Source organism: Protopterus annectens, chromosome 16.part0 (genome assembly GCF_019279795.1).
Source record: "Protopterus annectens isolate FY-2018-M chromosome 16.part0, PAN1.0, whole genome shotgun sequence".
NCBI classification, from domain to species: domain Eukaryota; kingdom Metazoa; phylum Chordata; order Ceratodontiformes; family Protopteridae; genus Protopterus; species Protopterus annectens.
In genome coordinates, this window is record NC_056750.1 from 678,962,856 (window position 1) to 678,985,694 (window position 22,839).

At 38.4% G+C, this 22,839-nt stretch overlaps 1 protein-coding gene across 1 annotated transcript in view; it reads left to right on the top strand.

The window, feature by feature from the left end:
- CACNA1B (calcium voltage-gated channel subunit alpha1 B) overlaps window positions 1-22,839 on the top strand; it is a 3,578,581-nt gene that overhangs the window by 3,117,447 nt on the left and 438,295 nt on the right. The window contains exon 42 of the mRNA XM_044058770.1: window positions 18,068-18,175. Coding sequence (XP_043914705.1) covers window positions 18,068-18,175 — 108 coding nt within the window. The remainder of the gene's footprint in view (window positions 1-18,067; window positions 18,176-22,839) is intronic.

A 22,839-nucleotide genomic window follows, 5' to 3' on the forward strand; every position in this document is an offset into this window, starting at 1 on the left:
TTGTCTCCCAAAAGCATGTGATAAAATGTGTTATGTTCAGATGAGACCAAGGCTGAACTTTTTGGCCACAATTCCAAAAGGTACGTTTGGCCCAAAAACAATACTTTGCATAACCTAAAGAACACCATCCCCATGCTGAAACATCATGGTGGCAGTATCATGCTTTGGGGTTGCTTTTCTTCGGCTGGAACTGGGGCTTTAGTCAAGGTGGAGGGAATTATGAACCATTCCAAATGCCAGTCCATTTTGGTCCAAAACCTTCAGGCATTTGCTAGAAAGATGAAGAGGAATTTCACCTTTCAGTATAACAATGACCCCAAGCATACATCCAAATCAACAGCTTCACCAGAAAAAAATTTAAGTTTGGGAATGCCCCAGCCAAAGCCCAGACCTAAATCCAATAGAAAATCTGTGGGGTGACGTGAAGAGTGCTGTGCACAAGAGATGCCCTCGCAATCTAACAGATTTGGAGTGCCTTTGTAAGGAAGAGTGGGCAAATATTGCAAATTCAAGATGTGCCATGCTGATAGACTCCTACCCAAGAAGACTGACTGCTGTAATTAAATTAAAGGTGCTTCAACAAAGTATATGTTTAAGAATGTTCTCACTTATGCAACCAGTTTATTGAACGTTTTTTCTTTTTTGTATTTTTTCCTCTAACAGATTTGTTTGTTTTTTAATTGAATTGTACAAGTTACATTAAAGGTGGGAAAAGTTTTGAAATGGTTAATTGTGGCCTCATTTTTTTATATCACAAAAACCTGGCATTTTAACAGGGGTATGTAAACTTTTTGTATCCAGTGTGTCTTTATCTGGGGTTAACATTATCATCTGTGATACACCCTAAACATATTTAATTAAAATATTTATCCTTACTTTTGTACTTTTGATTCTTAAAGAAAAGTATTCAATATACCTATCATTAAATGTCATTTGAATGTTTTTCTTTTAATGATACATGTATTCTCTCTGTAAATCAAGTCTCTATAGAAGCTGTCTCAGATGTTCAGGATAGTGCCTCTTAAATCCCATTGAGCTTTGAACAGTGACCTAGATCGTTTTTTGAGGGATTTTCTTTTGATGAGACTGTGGTATATATATTCTTCTCTCTCACTGGTGTAGAAATATCTTCAGCATTTATCCCACTCTGATCTGTCTGTCTTGTTGGTGTGTGAAACCGGTCAGTGATTTCTCTTTGGATATGTTCGTTTCATCCATTCTTGTTTGGCTTGAAGTCTGTTCAGGCATCTGTTTTGTTGTCCAGACTTTATCCATTGTGCCACTATGGATAGGATGGTAAACAGTTACACTTCTATGATGATATCTTGCTTCTCAAGTGGATGCAGTCATCTGGCAAGCAGCTAATAAACATCTGATCCACTGAGTTCTTCTGAAATGGTCCATGTATCTTCAACACTTTTTCCATATCATAACAATATAAGTATACATAAGGTGGCAATTTCATGAATCAGTTTAGCTTAGTTGCCAGTTCTGTGAACTCTGTCCAGTAATTTTTAATTTATTTTTATTTTATCCTTTGTTGACAGAGTTAGTTCCACTAGCCTAGCAGCCTCTTTACAGGGGAGAACTAGGGTGGAATTCTACTACTAGTGAAAGTTTTGGCCAGGGCATCAGGGAACTTCTCCTAATCAACGCTCATCCAGCTTGAGAGTATGTACACACATCCTGTTCCGAGTGCAGTGGCAGCTGGGAGAATGGTGTTCTGGTGAGAATATGGTGGAAGAGAGAGAGAGAAGAGGACTGTGCAATGAGCAGAGATGGAAGCACTGCTGTTGTGGAGGATTTGGAGAGAGTTTTTCAGTGCAGTTCATTTGCAGATACGGTGTTGGAAAAAGAGGAGAAGGAAGACTGTGCTGTTGCATTCCTCCAGTTGGGAGGGTTGTGGGTTGAGTTATTGAAGGAGATAATTAATCAATGTGATCCAGAAAGTGGAGGAGATGTGTTATGGGAAGAAATAATGGAGAAAATTCAAAAAGATGAAGAGGAGGCGATTCTAGGCGAGACTAACCATGTAGGATAGAATAAGAAAAGGAAATCGTACAGTGAAGTTACTGCAAGAGGAGTGGAGAAAATGAAGAATAGCAAGAAAAGTGTACAAAAAGGAAGTATACAGTTAGAAACCAATGGAAAAGTGAGAGAAGTAAGCAGGTATGAAAAGCAGGCCTGTACTATTGCACTGCTAAGCATTGAAGGTCATGAGGTAAGGGCTTTCATTATGATAAACAGAGACATTTTGTGACATTATTTTTGAGAATGGACATGAACTTGAGAATTTTTTTAGTGAATGTGAAAAACACAGAGATGTCATCCCTTGAAATTTCTATATTATCAAGGTATTTAGTTGCGAGACTAAAAAGAAAGTACATGTACAATTTTGTATCAACATTGAAAAAAAATAACATTAAAAAGACAGAAGGAATGTGCAAATGTAATGGATGTAGTGAAAGTATATGATAACAGGTTTATGGGGAGGTGAATAGGAATGTGCTATGATATTAAAAGTGGTAAATGAAAAGATTAGGAATTTACCAAGTATCATAAATGTTGAGGGGGTAGAGGTTCTATTGAAGTGCTGGGGTCAGCCTACAACATTTTTTGTGGGACAAAGAGACATTTGATTGATAAATTTCCTAAAAGAAAAAAGTGTGTGCGGAAACTGGTATGATGCAAAAAGATGTTAAGGAAAATGTTACAAATGTAACTAAATGGGGTACTTATGGATGGATTGTGAAAGAAGTAAGAAGATAGAGTACAAAGAGAGGAGCAGGATGGTAGACAATCAGAAGGTGAAGCAATATTAAAAAGGGGAAGATAAATGTAAAAGTAAAAAAGTGTAGATAAGGAGGGGTCTAACAAATGCTGAAGACATAGTTTGGGAGTTGGTAAAGAATAAATAAAACTCTGTTGAGAAAAGAGTTAAAGATAGGAAAATAAAATTTAAAAGAATAAGTCTCAAAGAAAGGAAGTGGATGACTGCAAACTGGTTACCATAAACGTGAATAGTATTTTGAGTTATGTGGGAGGGTTGCTGGTGTATCAGTAGAGTCAAAAAATTAAAGCAGACACAGTTGTTCTGACTGATAGTGCAAAGAGGAGGCAATTAGAATTATTATGGTGTGGAAAAATAGAATGGATTTTGCCTTAAATGCCAGACTGAGGTCACCTCTTAGCAGTTTATAGGATACGGAGTAGAATAACAGGTTTTTGAGTCATAAGACATCCTATAAACTGCTATGAGGTGACCTCAAGTCTGGCATATAAGGCATCATATGATCCAACACTGATCAATTTACTGCACATCAGTAAATCCAATGGCATCAGAAGTTAATTTGTGCACAGACAGGAAAACTGGCTAGGCTTAAAATGGCCCCCAAGGACAGCTAGCCCAGTACTTACCTATGAACCTATAAAATGAAGGAGATTATGGCTATGTTGTGGTTTAAGATGGGTTAAAACAGCAAATTTGCCTATAAGTGAGGTGATTTAACAACTGAGGTGGATTGTTTTTTTTTTCCAGAAGGTTTAGTGAAAAGGGAAAGTGAATAACAGAAGTATGCCTTTCAGATCACACAGCAGTATGTGCTATGTTTGGTACCTAACAGTATGGTAATAATAGCAAGGTATCAAAAATTAAATAATGAAGAAATTAAAAAATATTTGAAAGAAGTAATGGAAAAATTATGGAAGGATCATTGCACTACTATATTTATGTATGACAGTTGGACAGATTGGTAGGTTACATATAAAAGGAAAGCTAAAAAGGAATACAAAAGAGTGAAAAAGAGTTGTTAAAAAGGAATACAGCAGGACTAAAGAAAATGTGGTTAAAGGAAAAAGAATTGTATCAAGAAAAAAAGAATAAAAATTGTGTTAAGAAGGCAACATTAGTTGTACAAATGTAAAAAGGATGAAATTAATAATTTTCTTGATAAAAAGGAAAGCAATACATGATAATGGAAAAAAAAAATTACTGGGAAAAAATGACATTGGAGCAAAAGAAAAGAGGAGAAGTTATTAATTTTATTGAAGAAAGATACTAAAATAATAATAATAAAAAAGTTGTAAAAAAGGAATTGGTTGTAAAATGTTTACCAAAACACAAAATTAATATTTAATATTAAGGGATATTAGAGTAGAAGGGATGAAAAAAGTATTAAGTAAGGTGAATGTGAGCTTATCACACTGGCATAGATAGTCAAGATTAAGAGTTTATAAAGAGATTAATAAAACTCAGAAAGCAGTCTTTGTAAGGATTATGCATGAATGGAGAACATCATGTTTTGGGAAAATATTATTTATGAGGGGTGATAAAATTTAATTTTGAAGAAAGAAAAGAAGGAATATTCAAATAACTGGAAACCAGTTATTTTGATGAATGTAGATTATTAAATTTTAATGTAAATAATGCAAGTTAGATTAGAAAAGGTAATGGAGAAATGCAGCATGTGGGATGAAAGATAAAAGTAATTGAAATGTTGGTCTTTATCAAAGAAGTAATATAAAAAAGAAGGCAGCGATGAAGTAAGATTAGAGGGTATTGATGTGAAAAAGGCTTATAAAAACTTAACCAGAAATCAGATATGGAGAATTTCTACCTAAAAATCAGTTAAGACATTAATCCAAACCACGGCTCCACACAACAGCAAAACCCCCACACTTAACAGCAAAGTATTAAATGAACAATTCACTTTTTCCTCCCCATCCCCCATTTCCATCCGTTTCTTCCTAAATATCAATCTTAAAAGCATATGCAATAAAATCCAGGACATACATGCATGTATTGCCACATATTCCCCAGACATCATCATGGCTACAAAAACATAGCTGAAAAAAGACATAAATTATAATGAAATTACCCCTACCTGGTTTCAGTATATTTAGGCTTACATGAACAATAAGCAAGCAGGTAGAATGCCAATCATCTACAAGAATTTCCTAAACATAACCACATATGCACATGAGATACCACTGGTTAATATTGAAGAACTCCTTGTATCACATCTCAGAATCAATAAAAGAAAATTGCTTTGTTTAGCAACCCTACATATACCATCAGGTAAAAACATTACCACTGTGGAAAATATCCTATACTGGATATCTTAACATGTACAACATGAAACAATAATACTAGGAGACCTAAATATAGACTGATAGCTTATTAATAGCAACACCCCATCTGATTCCATAAACCTGTATGGCTTTACACAGTTAATTGCATTAGTTGCTAGAGTCCACAAAAGTACTGGTAGGCCATCAACCTTAGACTGGATTCTTACTAAAAAACTCAAAATTAGGGCAATGGTAGCTTTCTGGACAGCCTAAGTGACCATCACCTATTTATGCTTTCAGAAGTTACAGTGTCCAGGATAAACATAATTTACAATCAAGTTTGTAACTGAAAAAACTTTGAAAACCACACGCTTATCAAATACTTAAGAGAATATAACTGGAAAATGTTAAATTCTATGCCTTTAGACTCTGCTGTCTTGGACTTCATGAGATAGTACCTACCTCCCACCATTAAAAAACTTCAATATAAGCTGAAACCAATCACCCTAGCTGCTGACCAGCTCCCCTCAGACTACTTTGAAATGGCTGCAGATACAACTGGCTTTCCATTTTCCATAGTGATTTATATATATATATATATATATATATATATATATATATATATATATATATATATATATATATATATATATATATATATATATATATATATATAATATATTTATATATATAAATATATAAATATATATATATATATATATATATATATATATAAATATATATATATATATACATATATATATATATATATACACAAAAAATACATCCCTTCAAGTCCATCTGGAAAATGCCCTTATATTACTTTTTACACAAAAGTTGTACATCTACATAATTTAATATCTACAGGCCCATTATAATCCTCTCCCCTATCAAAAATACTTAAAAAATGTATTCATGCACAGCTTCTAAATCACCTAAATTCAAATGATCAGTTCTTGGAAACACAGCATGGTTTTAGACCCCACCACAGCACAACCACCACCCTCCTTCACTTCCTCAGCACTATAAACCAGCATAGGAACAATGGTAGCTGAGTGACAACTGTGTTCCTAGACTTATCCAAAGCTTTTTATACAGTATCACACAAACATTTACTCACTGAACTCACTTCTGTAGGTGCCTCTCAATTTTCCAGTTACCATAGGTGTCCCTCAGGGCATTATACTAGGACCCCTTCTTTTTAATATTTTTCTAAATAAACTTCACACTGCCATACACCAAGCAAATATAGTAGAATATGCAGATGATTCAGCTTTAATGTGTACAGCCTACTCAATATCCAGTTTACAACAAATCACCCAAATTTCTTTCTCTTCAGTCGAAACCTGATGAAAAATTCAAACCTGCTCATTAATCCCAGTAAAACAAAACTGATGCTCTTCAACCCAAAATATTATCTTCATCAAAAAACAATCTTTCTTGGTTACATTTGCAAATAATATTAAAATTTAGTTAGGACCACAGACTAAGTTACCGGGGACTGTAGCATCACGTGTCTACAGTAGTGAGGAAACCATTCTATACTGTGCAACTTATAAACAGAGGTATGGCATCATGGTCCAATAAGTTCATTGTTCCACTGTATTCAGCATATATCAGACCTATCATTGACTACATTGTCCCCTTTATGTGCCTAACCAGGCACATCCAATAACTGGAATGTCCACAGAGATTCCTCAGTAAAAAATACAGGATACAAGTAACATGTCCTATGCAGACCACCTCAAAGCCTTGTATCTGTATTCTGTCTCCTACAGGCTACGCCTGGCATACAGGGCATTGTCAGACCTCACCCTGATGGATGTCTTGCATCTTCGCTAAACAAACAGTACCAGAATTACCCATTCTAAACACTTGAACCTTGCTAAGATATAAATAGGACCTGCTGGAGAAACAGCTATGTATCTTAGATACTACCCTGTCTCTGGAACAGGCTCCTCATCCATGTGAAGCAGAGTTCCTACCTAACTTAATTCAAGTGTAACTTGGACAGTTGGATGGGGAACAGGAAATTCATCCCTGGTTTGGCACCCATATCTGTAATGGACACAAGCAGCCTGTAATGTTTCATCTCCCAAGCCCCCGATTATGCTCATCGACATTACTAGAACTTGTCAGAGATTTGGGATGATTGGCTAGGCTTAAAAAGGTCCATGTGGTCATTAGCCTAGTATACACCTATAGCCTAGTACACACCTATGAACCTATAATATGGTCTCAGCAAAAATACTTGGCAGTAGTAGCTTACCATATTGTAAATCATCAGTGTGTTCAGCACTGTGTCCGTCTTTTCCTTTGATTTACAATGTCATTTCTCCCAATCACATATCAACAAAGTGAAATGAGATCTTTGGATCTTTCATCCCATACTCACTTAATATGTCTATGACACTCTGTTAGGTTATCCATGTGCATTATCCCATTCTTCTGTGTCAGTTCAGTATAATTTGTGCAAAACTACATATTAGGATTTCCTTTGCCAGATACCAAATGGCAAGTGCTATTTCCAGTCAGAATGTCATGTAATTACATTGGAATAACCTTGAATAAGTATTAAGAGATAGTAATTTCTTAGACAGCTGTTACTTTTCCATTTCTAAGCATGCCTCAGCCACGTCATCTGAGGTTGTCAGGCAGAAACGCACCCAACCACCACAGTACAGCACAAACCACAAGACACATAGCTGACCTACACAGTGTGCCCCTCAACCTAAGCGCCCTAAGGCAAAACAGCTTGCCCAATGCAATAATCAAAGGTGACTCAAATCATGAGGCACACTGATGTCCCACTAACTAGACTGAATAAAGAGAAAGTAACAGTCAACTGTCTATCAGGTGCCAGAATCTGACACACAACATGCGTACTCAGGTCACTCCACAACAAGTACAAGCATGACTCTGTCATTGTCCATGTGGGTGTGAATGACCTGAGATGCACCTCCCTGGACTACATGAAAAGAGACATGGTGGATCTCTCAGATTATGTGGCCCAGGCAGGTATGACCCTTGCCCTGAGCAGCATCTTACTGTCTCCAAGAATTATACCACAGTACAAACAGAAAATGATTGACTCCAACAATTGGCTAAGTTTCTGGTGTTATTCTAAGGGGATCCAGTATCTGTCTGCTTGGGATGACATGATTGACAGACCTCGATGCTTTGCCAGAGATGGCCTGCATCTGTCACCCCTGGGTTTCCGGGTACTGGCTAAGGCTCTTGCCACCCTGTAGTGCCTTTTTAGGCGGTGTTCCTAAGACCAAATTACCACTCTAACAGCTTTTGGCCCCAGAACATGGACGAAGCTCCAAAGGCGGTAGTGTCTCCATATTCATAAAGGATATGCACAACTCCAGACTAGTAGCCCAGCATAACGTATCTGAGATACTCCAAGTACAACTAACATTGCATAAGACTGCAAATCAGGTCATAGCCTGCTACAGGTCCCCAACCATGTCCCAAGACTCTCACTCCACATTCCTAAGCACCTTGGAAACTATTAACATCCAGCCCAACACTCTCATACTAGGTGACTTCAACTACCCCTCCATCAACTGGGAAAACTACTCATGCACCAATGCCCTGACCCAACGGTTCCTGGAATTCATCAATTCCAATGCCCTGGATCAGCTCATTCTTACCCCCACTAGAGGAAGCAACATCCTTGACCTGGTTATTACTAACATGGGCAACCATTGCTCTACACCAGTAGTCAGTTCCTCCCTGGTTAGATCCGACCACAAACTAATCACCATGGAAATCCACATCTCACCCACCCGCAAAGGTATCCTCCATGAAAAACTTCTCCAAATCTGACTTTGGACTCCAAAAAACAGTGGTGGCTAACTTCACGGCACCCGTCAATGGAAAATAGATGCATGACTGCTGAATTATACACCAATGCAGTGTCCGAACACGTACATAAATGCATGGAACTAGCCATACCCAACAGAACCAAGACAGTCTCCTCCAAAAAAAGGAAGCCAATTTGGTGGCCCCCTGTCATTAATAAACTCTGCAAGAGAAGGAAGAAACTATTGCAAAAAAAAGGTGAAGTCTCAAGACTGGAAAAATTCCCTTATTAGCCTCAAAAAAAAGTTGAGATCCCTCATCAAAACCTCCAAAGCCAGCTATGAAGGCAGAATTGTGGCAGACACTAAAAACAACCACAAAGCCTTCTATAATTATAACAAGAATCTCCAAGGCAATACCCAGATTTGTTCTGAGTTACTGCATAACGGTACCTCCTATACTGAGCCAACATATATTGCCAACATATTGGCCAACAGATTCCGTGCCAACTTTACCCCCCCCCCCCCCCCAAAGGACTAATCTCAATACCAGAAGAATGTCAGGCACCCAACATTACTGCAGCACAGGTTAAAGCTGCATTGTCCCTGGCCAAGAATACAGCGTCCATGGGACCCAACAATATCCCTGGCTGTGTTCTACATGAATTACAAAGTGAACTGGCACCACATCTGTGTGTCCTGTTCACGCACAGCCTCACCTTAGGCTTTGTCCCTACCGAATGGTATACTGTTACAGTCATCCCTCTCCATAAAGGAGGAGCAACTACAGACCCTGGAAATTATTGCCCCATTAGCCTGATGAGTCTGATATGTAAGGCTATGGAGTGCATCATCATGGACCTAATTAACAAGGATACAGGGAATCTCCAAACTCTAGATCCCATGTAATTTGGTTTTGTGAAAGGTAGATCATGCCTGCTAAACCTGGCTGATTTCTTTGAGTCAGTCACCAGAGCTGTGAATGACAGTAAGGCAGTTCATACCTACCTCGATCTGGCCAAGGCCTTTGATACCATTCCTCACTCAGGAATTATTGATAAACTCAGCAAACTAGGCATCAACCCCTGTGTCATTATGTGGGTTGCAAATTGGCTCACAGATAGAACTCACAGTGTGAAAGTAGCGGACTCCAAGTCAGACTGCTGACCAGTCACGAGTGGAGTCCCACAGGGATTGGTCCTGGGTCCTCTCATGTTTGGCATCTGCTTCTCAGAAGTCTAGGCCAACATGGAGGGACTCTGGCTGACCAAGTTCATAGATGACTGCAAGCTGGCAGCCATTATTAACTCCCCAAGTGATGCAGATATCCTACAGAAAGGCCTCACTGAGCCCAATGACTGGTGTTAAAACCATGGCCTTAAGCTTAATGCCAAAAAATGCGTCATCATCCCCTTTGGGAAAAACTTAGTTCACACTAATTACCATATCAATGGGAGCCCACAGAACACTGAAGGCATTATAAGAGATCTGGGGGCACAGGTTGACATCAACCACTCCTTCACCACATTGCCACTGTGGTCAGAAAGTCCTTCTGTGTGGCACATCTCATTACCAAGGGTTTTGCATCCAGGAAGAAAGAGGTCGTCATTTCTCTCTACTCTTCCCTCATTAGACCAATAATAGAGTATAATGCCCCATTTGGCATGTGCCTCACTAGACACTTGCAACAGCTGGAGAGGCCACAAAAGTACCTCACGAAGAGGATCCTAGGACTTAAACACATGTCCTGCATGGACAGACTCAAAAAACTCTAGCTATTCTCTGTCTCATATCGTCTGCTAAGAGGTGATTGCTGCTTGACTTACAAACCATGCCTGACTTAGCTGTGTTAGAAATGCTACATCTAAAGAAATCCCAATCCCTCCACACCACATGTCTAGAGACCTCAACCTCATTTCCACAATCAACAGAACATGCTGGAGGGACAGGTTCATAACCCAGAGACTAACCATGCTCTGGAATACACTTCCCATGTATGCCAAGCAGAGCACCTCACTGGCCCTCTTCAAGAGAAATCTTGATGAATGGATGGGAAATAGAAAGTTCACCCTGGGAATCACTCCAGTGGCTCTAATTGATAGAGGCACTGGGAACTAACATTGGGCGGTACAATGCCAGGGCACATCTATGGGCTAGGCTTGTAAAGGCTCCAGGGCCATTATCCTAGTACACCCCTATGAACGTCTATTTCATAACATTAGAGCTGCCTAAAATTATTTAATTGTCAGCAGGGGTATTACATTAGGAAGAATTAATGATGACTTTCAAGTCTCCGAATATATACAAAAGGTTTGTTACACAAGGAATTATAGAAAAGATGAACAGAGACTGGACAGAATTAATTGCATAAAATGTGGCAACTGAATGATTCAGTGCAAAAATGCATTTGGGAAAACAGAAATCCATGGAGGAAGTATACAAATAGAGTTAACAGGAACAAATGGAAAAAACTGGACTACTGCCATTAGGTGACCAAAATGTAAGCTCGGTGTGTAGCAGAACTACAGAGAAGGCTGGTAGTATGACTGAAAGCACAGAAAGAAGCATCTCCAGTAGAAAATAAACCATTATTGCCCCACACATACAGCTTGCCAGAGGATATCTGGAGTATTAATTGCAACTCTGAAGACCTCAGATGTGTAAGTAAAAAGAGATAATGAATGGAGCTTAGCAGAGGCCAGAAGAAATGCTAGCTTTTCTGTAGCAGTACCCATGTGTTGTGAGACTAGTAGAGTTGTTTACATATAGTCTTGAAGACAGAAAGTGGGTGGAGATGACTAAAGTTCTGATGTTTCCTAATGGAATACTTTAAATTGAGTGGATATCAGTTTTCAACAAAAGTAGTACATAAGAGTAAGAGTAAACGATTAAAAGATACAAGGTCTGCAGTTCTAGGGGATGTGCCTGAAAATATTAGTCAACAGAATATGTAGCAAATTTTTGGATCAGTATCCCTAATCAATATAGAAGGCTCAAAAAGAGTGACACGGGACATAATAAGTCGATGTTTATAATGGGTGGTGAGAATGCACTAAAAGAATAAATAAATAAATAAAAGCAGCAGCAAGTTAATGAACTGCAGCATATTCTATAGACAAAGAAGTGAGAAAAGTAGGGAGAAGCACATGGTCCTTCCCTATCACCGAAGTCCATATTATTATTAAGTGTTACACAGTGCATATTCTGACCTCCCTGAATTACCTTAGCACCATGTTAATTTCTTTACTTAATATGGGCTATGAATTATTCATATGTACTTCGGCAGCCACACTGAAACGAATATTGCCAAGTGTTATGCACTCATATTTAATAGGTTTTGTTAAAAACTAATATACTGGGGAAAAAATGTATATAGTCACATTGACTGTGGGGGGTGGGGCAAAGGAATCTCTCCGCTCCTTTGTCTATTTTAATCAGAGATCCTTAAGAATACCGTTGATTTGGTCCAGTGGCCTTACCTTTTTAGAGTCTTAATATTTTTTTAACCTGATCTGCTTTCTTCAGATAATCTACACAAGATTCATAGCTGCTATAAGACTTAGATGCTAGCTTTTTATGATCGTTTCTCACTATGAAAGTGGTGTGGCAGTGCTGTCCCCTGACTCCACGTCATACCTCTCAACCTCTTAAAGCAAGAAATCTGGACAGAGCACAAATAATGGGGAACAAAGGCCCAAAAATAGAGACACTTTTTAAATATTGCTCTTACAAACTTAGAAATTTGATAGAATAACAGATTTTGCATTATCACAAATTTTCTGAAGGATATGAAATCTGAAAGTGAAATGTCTGCAATTATTTTCTGACTTTAATCCTCAGTGATTTGCCAGAAAACCACAATTTTATGAGAAATAGACTTATCATGAGGCAAAAATCTGGATATTCTGCAAAAATCTGGACAGTTGAGAGGTATGCTGCACTTCTTTTTATATTTGATATTGAACCTCTGGGTATCTCCTCAAAGGAGATTATTGCCTGTCAGAGATGGGTGAGAGGTTGGAATCATGGTTAATGTTCTTATCTTACAGATACAAAGTGCAGGGTTTGATTCTCACATGGGGTAATTGGCTAGGCTTAAAATTGCTCATCAGGGCAATTAGCCAAGTATTAACTATGAACCCAAGATGATGGGATAAAGGATAAATTAGGTTTTTTGCACATGCTCTTATTACTTTATTGTGCGAATCTGCTGTGGCCATCCCATTTGTTTGGGAGGAATTTACAAGGTGTCATGAGATTTCAGATTACAGGTTTAATTACGACCAAGTCCATTTTGCTTTTTGGCAATTTTGTTCTTTCCCATTCATTTAAACCTCACTCTTCTTTAACCTGGAATTCTATTTATTACAAATATTTGGGAATTTTGCTGTTTTCTCATTGTCTTCGTACTAGAGATTTAACTCATTAACACCTTTGTGGTGTAAAATGTCAAACCTCAAGCAGCCTACACATATACTTGTATTTTCTGAAAAATCAACTTAAAAAGCATTAAAAAAAACAAATGTAAATATTTTGTGAACAGTAACAGCTGTTAAAATTATACAAATAGGAATGTTATAAGAAATAATTATGTACAGATATAATAACCAGTGCATTCACCGTCTTTCCAAAAATACTATAATATATTATAATGCAGAAATATAATTCTTGCTAAACTATCACAAATTGCCAAATATTAGAAAACTGTACAATCTGGATATATATTATTAGAATATTTTTGTTGACAAGACATGAGCTTGCACATCACAGCAAGAAATTACCCTCTGTGTATGTTTGTTGAGATACTTACAGAAACATGAAAACATATGCTTAATTGTACATTTAGCAAAATAAATAACACTGAATAGCTCTCAAAATGGGCATCTTGCAGAGCAAATATCAATGAGTTGTTTTCAACAGCATCTAAAATTTCACCTGATGCTATGCAGTAGTTTGTAAGTCACTTGGTTTTTGAACTATTGAGTGCATATCAAAATTTTGCTTATTTTCATAATTACTAGCAAACACCTAGTAATAGCTCCTGTATAATGTTATATAAATGGCATTGGCAATGAATTTCCCAGTCTCCCATCACGGTATTTCACAATATACCCCTCAATAGCATGCAAGTCTTTCAGTTATGAAAACTTGAACAAAATATGAAAATATTAATAATATGTGGCACACTGTGGTAAATTTCTCTACTTTAGGACATCATAGATTAACAGTCTTAGGGTAAATTTGTTAATAAGCCCTTGCCCTTTCTAATACTGCCTATTAGCAGCTAATAAGTCACTAAGAGGCTATACCTCAAAAAGGTCTGGATGCTGTAAGGCGCTATAGTTGGTAGCTACAAGTATACAAAAAGGTGCTATAGGATTGAATGAAGAGGCTATTCAGACCCTTATAAGGACTGGTTTAGTTAAGGGGTGAAGTTTGTTCTTGATTATGGAGCTAGGATGTTCCTAATTACTCTGCAGTACAGAAAATATCTTTATAGAGGCCCTTTCCTTTCTGCCATGCTTGTACAAAAGTGAGATAGTGAAATATTAGGCTTTCTTTTGTCTCCTTTGGGACAGCATGCCCCTCTTGCCTTGAATTTCAGCACTAGCAGTGCTGGTGACTCTATTTAATCCCAGTTCACTGGTCTCTTATCAAACCTACATGCTTAAATTTGCTATTCATTGGTGGCCCTCATTAGACACCATTGTTGGGGAATCCCTCCAAGCCAGAATTACATCTTCCTCAGCAGAGATTTTGCTTGTAAACCCCACAGAGGATCATTCACAGGGCCTTTTCCAAGTGTTTTTTTTTTTTTTCAAATTACAACTCTATCTGCATGTCCCAGCATGTTAACTTTTTCTCTCAAGTTCTTATATCAGTTATTGTACAAGTGGGCCCACAGTGCTTTAAAGCCTTTTTACTGCTCATGCTTGACAGAATTCAAGGATCTCCTGCAACTCTCAATTGTTTTCTCATTAGTCATTGGTAGTCTCTTAGACGTGTGTATGTTTTATAGGTTCATAGGTTGGTACTAGGCTATCGGCCCTAGGGCCTATACAAGCCTAGCCATAACAATTCTCTGGATATTTCTTCCCACAATATTTACTTCCCTGGACCCATCTAGCTGACTGACATGATCCTCAGGGTCAATTTCCTATCTCCCATCCAATCATCAAGGTTGCTTTTGTAGAGGGCCAAGGAGGTGCTCTGCTTGACATGTATGGGCAGTTTATTCCAGAGTATGGGGAGTCTCTGTGTCAGGAACCTATATCTCCAGCATGTTTTGTTCATTGTGATGACAAGGTTTAGATCCCTGGAGTGTGTGGCTCTGAGGGATTGGGATTTCTTTGTGGAGCATGTCCAACAGCTCAGGGTTTGACATGGCCTTGTATGTTAAGCAGATATCGTCTCTGAGTAGACGATATGCCACAGAGTATAGCTGGAGCTTTATTAGATGGTCAGCATATGGCATCTGCTTTAGGCCTGTGATTCTTTTAGTGAGGTATTTATATGGCCTTTCCAGCTGTTGCAGATGTCTTGTGAGGTACATACCAAATGGAGCATTATACTCTATAATGGGTCTAATGAGGGATGAGTACAGTGGGACAATGACCTCCTTTTTTCTGGATGAAAAGCCCTTAGTGATGAGGTGTGCCACATAGAAGAATTTCCTGACTGTTGTGGCGATGTGGTTATCGAAGGTGAGACCACTGTCCACCTGTGTCCCTAAGTCTCTCATCACACTTTTGATGTTTAGTGTACTGCCACCTATGTGCTAATTCATGGGTACATGTTTTTTCCAAAGGGGATAACTATACATTTCTTGACATTAAGCTTGAGCCCATGGCTCTGGCACCAGGCATCTGTTAATGTAAGGCCCTTTTGTAGAATATCCACATAATTTGGGGATTCAATAATGGTTCCCAGTTTGTAGTCATCTGCGAACTTTGTTAGCCAGAGTACCTTAGTGTTGGTCTGTACTTCAGAGAAGTAGATGCCAAAAAAGAGTGGTCCCAGGACTGAACCCTGAGGTACTCCACTTGTCACTTGTCTGGAGCTGAATTTGGAGTCGGCTACTTTTACAGTCTAGGTTCTGTCATTAAGCCAGTTGGCAATTCATCAAGTGACAAAGGGATTTATGCCCAGCTTAGTAAGTTTATCTATAATTCCAGAGTGGGGGATGTTATTGAAGGCCTTGGGGAGGTCCAGATAGGCTGTGTGGACCGCCTTACCCTCGTCCACAGCTCTGGAGACTGATTCGAAGAAGTTAATCAGGTTCAGGAGACAAGATCGGCTCTTCACAAACCCAAACTGGGTGGGGTCCAGTGTTTGAAGGTTGCCAATGTCTTTGTTTATAAGTTCCATGATAATGCATTCCATGCCATTGCAGATCAGGCTCGTCAGACTGATGGGACTGTAGTTACCGGGATCCAAGGTGGATCCCCCCTTGTGGAGTGGGATAACTGTAGCTGTGCGCCACTCAGTGGGTAAGAAGCCTAAGGTGAGGCTATGATTAAACATAACACTTAGGTGAGGTGCCAGTTCATTTTGTAGTTCATGTAGTACACAGCCCGGGATGTCATCAGGTCCCATGGATGCTGTATTCTTAGCTTTGGAGAGTGCGGTTTCTACCTCTGTGGCTTTGATTACCGGAATTTGGCAATCTTTTGGTACTAAGATGGGCCCTTTAGGGGGTGAGGGGGGAGTGAAGTTGGCACTAAATCGATCTGCCAGGATATTGGCAATATCCTTGGGATCAGTATTTTCTGATAATGCTTTCAGTTCTTTGTTGCAGCATTCTTTCAGTACAGAAGCCACTAATATGGCCCACTATGGTCAGTGTTTTCCTCTTTCTTTGGGCTAAGTTTTGAACTGAGCCACTGCGTAGGCAGGGCAATATGCTGTACATCCCCATTGCACACCCACCCGCCCCTCAGATGTTACCTCTAACACTCTGAAGGGAGGGGGATCAAGAATGAACCCCCCCCAAGTGGATGTGGACTGCCAGACCCCCAGGATACCCTTATGAGCTGCACCTGTCACACCCCTGTATTGGAGAACTTCAGGGGGTTAGAAGTTGACTGGTAGACCTGCTGATGGACATGGGGCTCTGGGTAGGTGGCTGTAGAGTTATGCAGAGTGGAGGAAAAAGCTCAACCTCAAGAAAATAGTAGCAACAAAAATGTAACAGTTACAACCAACAGTGGGACAACAGTAGTGCAAATTAGTCACAAATAAAGCAGATACTATGTGCAAACTTTATACTATGTTGAGGTATACATGATACAAACTGAAAATTAGAGTACATGGAATAGCAAGAAAAGAGTAAGCAGTTAGTTTGGCCTTGGAAGTTTTATTAGGAGGAATAACACATGTTTAGAAGACAAGGCAAGAGATAAGTAATGGTAAAGAGACAGGAGTCCAAGGATACTGAGGAGCTGAGACTTGTAAATGTCGTAAGACCATAGAGAGCAAGTAGAAAGAGAAGCTATGTTCATATTTACAGGAAGCAGGCACACAGATTCGTAAATAATGACTAGGCTAGCTGCCTTAATGGGCCATTTTAAGCCTAAACAATTTCCCTCCCAAAGTTGAGAATAAAAGACTGTACCTTGTATCTGTGAGTCAAACACCTTAATCATTATACAACACCCCAATCACATAGTGGTAAAGTACATTAACTTAAAATGATAAGTTAAGTTAACTTAAAATGATTCAGTACTCTGGAAAGGCTATGGAAGCCGAGGCGCTAGAGAATCTGACTTATCTTTTATTGTGTGGAGTTATTGATGTTTTTATTAAAGAAGAAAGAAGACAAAATATTTTGCAGTTTCATTGGATTTATTGGCTTTTTGAAATGTGGTGTAAGACTGTTCCTTCTTAAGTATGGCTACATTTAAAATGATAATAACTTACATGATTTATATTTTTAGTTATTGTATTTTTTATGTTTCTAGCCTTTTTAATGACAGTTACTGTGAATAAGTAAAACACAATGAACAATCCAAACTAGAGATAGTGCCTTTTAAACCAGCCCTAAAAGATGACAAAGAAGAATCTCAGTAGAATTGTGTTTGCATAAATGTTATCATTAGCCTTCAGAGATTGCATGAAAGTCTTAAGTAGTGAAAACTGATGAATTCTACTAAAGCACAAAGTTGACTGTTTTTTTTGTATGCATACAGGAGGTGTGAGTCAACATCAATGTGATGCTGAGCTGCGAAAGGAGATTGCTTCTGTCTGGCCCAATCTGTCTATGAAAACAATTGATTTGCTGGTCCCTACATGCAGGCGTAAGTATTGTACTAATACAACATTTTTCATGTTCTGACTTTAATAAGTACAATGCTTGATCTGTGGTTAAGAAATGAGAATATGAAATAAAAATACATTTTGTACAGCCTTTAAAAAAAAGTTAAGTATGAGCAGAGCCTAAATGCAAAGTTATCAGCAAGTCGTTTGAGTTTGACATAACAGTAGTCATGAGTGCATTCACCCACAACTGTGAAGACCAGTGTACTGCATCTACCATGATTACAATAGATCCTATAATTGTTCCAGATGATTATAATAGAGCCTCAAAGATGCAGAAAGATCTGCAGCACTTCAAAAGATAAATGTGCTTACATTTTGAAGCTGGTTGCAATCCATACCCACCTCAAGGAATTTTCATTTGGTCTCCCATCTTTCCTTCTGCTTTTATGGGTTTCCATTTCCTGTCCCCTAAAAGACCATTCATCTTTCCTGAATTCTGAGGTTCTGGGACACTGAAGAGAGAGGCAGGATTTAGTTACATTGACCATCATTCAAAGGGAGTTAGTATAGATGTTTGAATGTATCTAACAGTCCCCATTCTGCCCTTGGCTAGAAAAGATGTACAAGTGCAATGTGGCTTTAATTAATTGAAACATGATTAGGTTTAATTGGGTTCCATTTAAATCAAAGATCAGACAATCTTAACAGCAAGATTACAGACCTGTGCATTTCGGGAAGGTTTGTCTTTCCCCCAAGGATATCATGTGGGATGTAGTATATTTAGTGATATGGGGGTATGACTGTGCAGGGACCATGCATCAATTTTTTTGTTTTTATATTATGAAAATTGCTATTGTACTTTTTCAGCTTTATTTTTTATTTTAGTTAGCAGTTTATCTGATTGCTATGAATCCATTTTGCAGTAGTTACTATATGCTACACAGGACCATATGCAAGTTTGTGTTTTTCCACACTCATAATTCCAGCTCGAGTGCATGCACACACTCCATGATGGGGTCACTCTCACAATAATCACTAATGCAAGTGTTGCAGTACTGGGCCTTTCCCTAGACAGAGCAATTGTATCATGGCTCCTCCAACCCCATCCCCCTGGATGGTTGACAGTCAGCTGTTCATTCCTGTCCCACCCTGGTCAACCCCTCGAGCTCCAAGGCATTAGTCTTAGCTAGGTAACCTGAGAGATTTGATCTCTACCTTGACAAAAAATCTGATCACACCACCCTAACATAGATTCATAGGTTCATAGATTAGTACTAGTCTAACTGCCCTTCTGGGTCATTTTAAGCCTAACCAGTTAACCCATGTGAGAATCAAATGTTGCACCTTGTGTCTGTAAGGGAAATATATATACCATTATGCCAACCTCCCTTTATAATTTCTTGTTGTTAGCTTTGGAGTCAAGCGGAAACACACTGGACATCTGTCAAAGGATGCCAAATGCAGAGCAGCTCCAGTTAATTGAGTTATATTTTATCAGGCTAACTGTCCTTGTGGGCCATTCCAAGGCCAGCCAATTACCCCATGTGAGAATAAAACCTTGCACCCTGTGTCTAAGTTGAACACATTAACCCCTATTCCAGCTTCCCATCTTCCCCTAGTTCTTGGGACATCCACCCCTCTCACCTTGCCTTTATTATGGCTTCAGTATGACTAGATTATGACTTCCTTTAATACATCTTTCTTTTTTTATTCTTTTCTTTCATTCTTTGTTTCAATGAACTGCTTCTGTCATTGCAACAAACTCCATTGCATGCCTTCAGTATAGCCTAGGCTTTTATGAACTTACTAAATTTGGGACAGGTGATCCGCTGTGGTGACCCCTAACTGGGATAAGCCGAAAGAAGAAGAAGAACACAAGCTTAATAGATGGAGAACTGAAACATATCTGTAAATGGCTTTTGTTTTATGTGGCTCATCATGTCATACCCTGCAGTGTTGTCTGCTTATGGTTTAATGTAAAAAGGGATGTGCAGAATGAAGTAGAGTGGGGGGGGGGGAGGTCACACCACAGGTACAGCAGGAATCTATAAATTTGGCTGACACAAATCAAGTGTTCGAAAAGGCTCTCATGAAGGCACTAAAAATTTACTTTTTTGGCTGCTTTTTAAGAAGCAATGCTGGGATTAATTATGAGTCAACCCTTATTTTGCTTTAATTTAAAAGTGAGTGATATGCGGTCTTAGAAGAGCACCTGGCCATTGCAAATTATTTTTAAAAAGGAGTCTAGCAGAAATAAAAAATGTAGTTGGCACCCCAAAAATGAAACAATATTAGTTCTCAAAGATAAAGTTGGACGTGATTATGTTTTCAACTGAAGTCTATCTAGTTCTACCTTTACCATTTAATGGACAATCCGCAGAATTCAGAGCTCAAACAGGACAAAAGCTTAAAGGTTGACTAAGCATTAATGAGATAGATGCAGTAAAAAGTATTTTTAGGGAGAAAGATAACATAAGTACACTGTCATTAAGCTATTAATAAATGTGTGCAAAGAATTATATTCAAATTAGAAATTAGTTTAATAAAATATTAGTGTGTTCAAGTGAAGTAAAAATCTGCGGATTGGTTCTACTTGCAGAATTCCAACCTCATTAGTGCCAGCTTCTACAATGGTGTAAATTGTTTCCTGTAAATGATAGTGCCACATTTATACTTGGCTCTCAAATTTACAATATTTTAAAACTGGGACACTGCCCCCCCCCCCCCGAAAATAAAATTACAATTCAAGCAGCTTAACTACACAGTTAGATATGGCCAAGAATATATCATTGCCCTAAATAGATCTCATTAAAAAAAAAAACTCTACAGGAGAAAGAGCTATCTCTGGGCTAGGTCCAGCTGTTTAGAATCTACTACCAGCAGGAATGAGGCATCAAGAGGCACTTCAGCAGTTATTTAGAAACAAACTAAAAGAGCAGCTGCTGAAGGACACTAAATGCTCCTGCTTTAATGACAATCAATGGCTAGTCCTTGTAGCTCATATTGTAGTCACATCTTTCTTGTAAAGATATACTTACAGCAAATGGCCACTGGCTGAATGCCTACCTTAACTGTACATTCTGTAAATATCACTTATAGTTATGACTGTAAATAACATACAATTATATTGTCTCAATTTTGTTATTGTACTATATATAACTCTGTGTATTCTTTAGTCTATGTATAATTTTATGTTTGTGTCTTGCATCATAGTGCCCAGGTTTGGGCTGAAAAGGAGTTATTGACCACTCCACTTACTCAGTTATAAAACTGAAATAAATAAATGGATAGATAAATAAGAATCTGTAGGCACAAGACTGTGCAAGCAAGTTTCACTTTAAATATTTGCGTCCAATCAGTTTGTGTTAACATAAGTATTAAAATACAGTATATAATTAAATAAAAACACAATTAAGTACTGGTATGATTAAATTAAACAACAGCTAAAGCAGAAAACTCTTAAATCACAAAACTACTAATGCATATGCAACATCTGGAATGACCGCTGAGGTTCCTCACAAAAAATAATACATGGTGTAAAAAAAGAAGTTCTACATGGACCACCTCAAAGCATTGTTCTTTTACTTGGTCTCCTGCAGGCTGCTGAGAAGTGATGTATTCCTGGCCAACAAAGCATCCTCTGTTCCAGCCATAATTGACCCGCTGCACACCTACAAAACAAATAGCATAAGAAAAGTCCAGTTGTGTAATTAAACTTACAATAGCAGCAGCTTTTCCCATGATCACTGCTGCAGTAGCCTAACCTATATGGGTTGTATTCTGCCAAGGATATAACAGACAGACAGCTTCCAAAGCTTTAGGGCATCTTCCACAGATTGCAAACTGTCTTCCAGCTTGAGCTAAGCTGACTGAAAGACAAATTTGCGTGGCAAGCCCTTCAGAGCTTTCATGCCAATAATAGAGAGAAGCTGAATCCTGAAAGGAAAATGCAAGGAAGAACAAAAATAAATGACCACACCCTGGCATAAAAGACACACCAAGAAACAAGGGAGTTGGATGGAGGGAGCAGGTACTGAAGCAGTGATCATTTGAATGTCTACTGTTATGGTAAGTTTACTTACACAATTGTACTATGTTCTTAATATTGATGAGTGCTGCAGGAGCCTAAGTTATATGGGTAGATTACTACAGCTTACAAATTTTGGATGGTGAAAGCAAATGTTCAGGAGCCCCTGGAGAATGGTCCTTGCAAAGAAATCAAGCATATAGTTCTTTGTAAAAGTACATACAGAGGACCAAGTTGCTGCTTCTACAATACTTCTAGTATCCAACCCTTTCCAAAAAGCCATAAATGAAGACAAGGCCCTGGTAGAGTGGGCCTTGATCATGCCTAGATTAGTTTTGTTGTAGCGAGTATAACAAAAAGTACTAGCCTTAGAAAACCATTTGGAAATAGTCTGCTTTAACATAGCGTGTCCTTTCTTCGTACGTAAATCGGAAGTGAATAATTGTTCCAAAGATCTGAAATATTTACTTCTGTCAAGATCATTCTTGAGTTGTTTGTGGACATCCAAGGTATAGCGTATCCTTTCCTCTTAGTATTAGATTCTGCAAAAAATGGGAAGATGGACAGTTTGACTTTAAATTCTTATACCACTTTAGGTATAAAAGAAGGATTAGTTCTCAAAGAAACCCTGTCTCTGTGGCAAATAATGTAGGGTTGACTTATTACAAGAGCTTG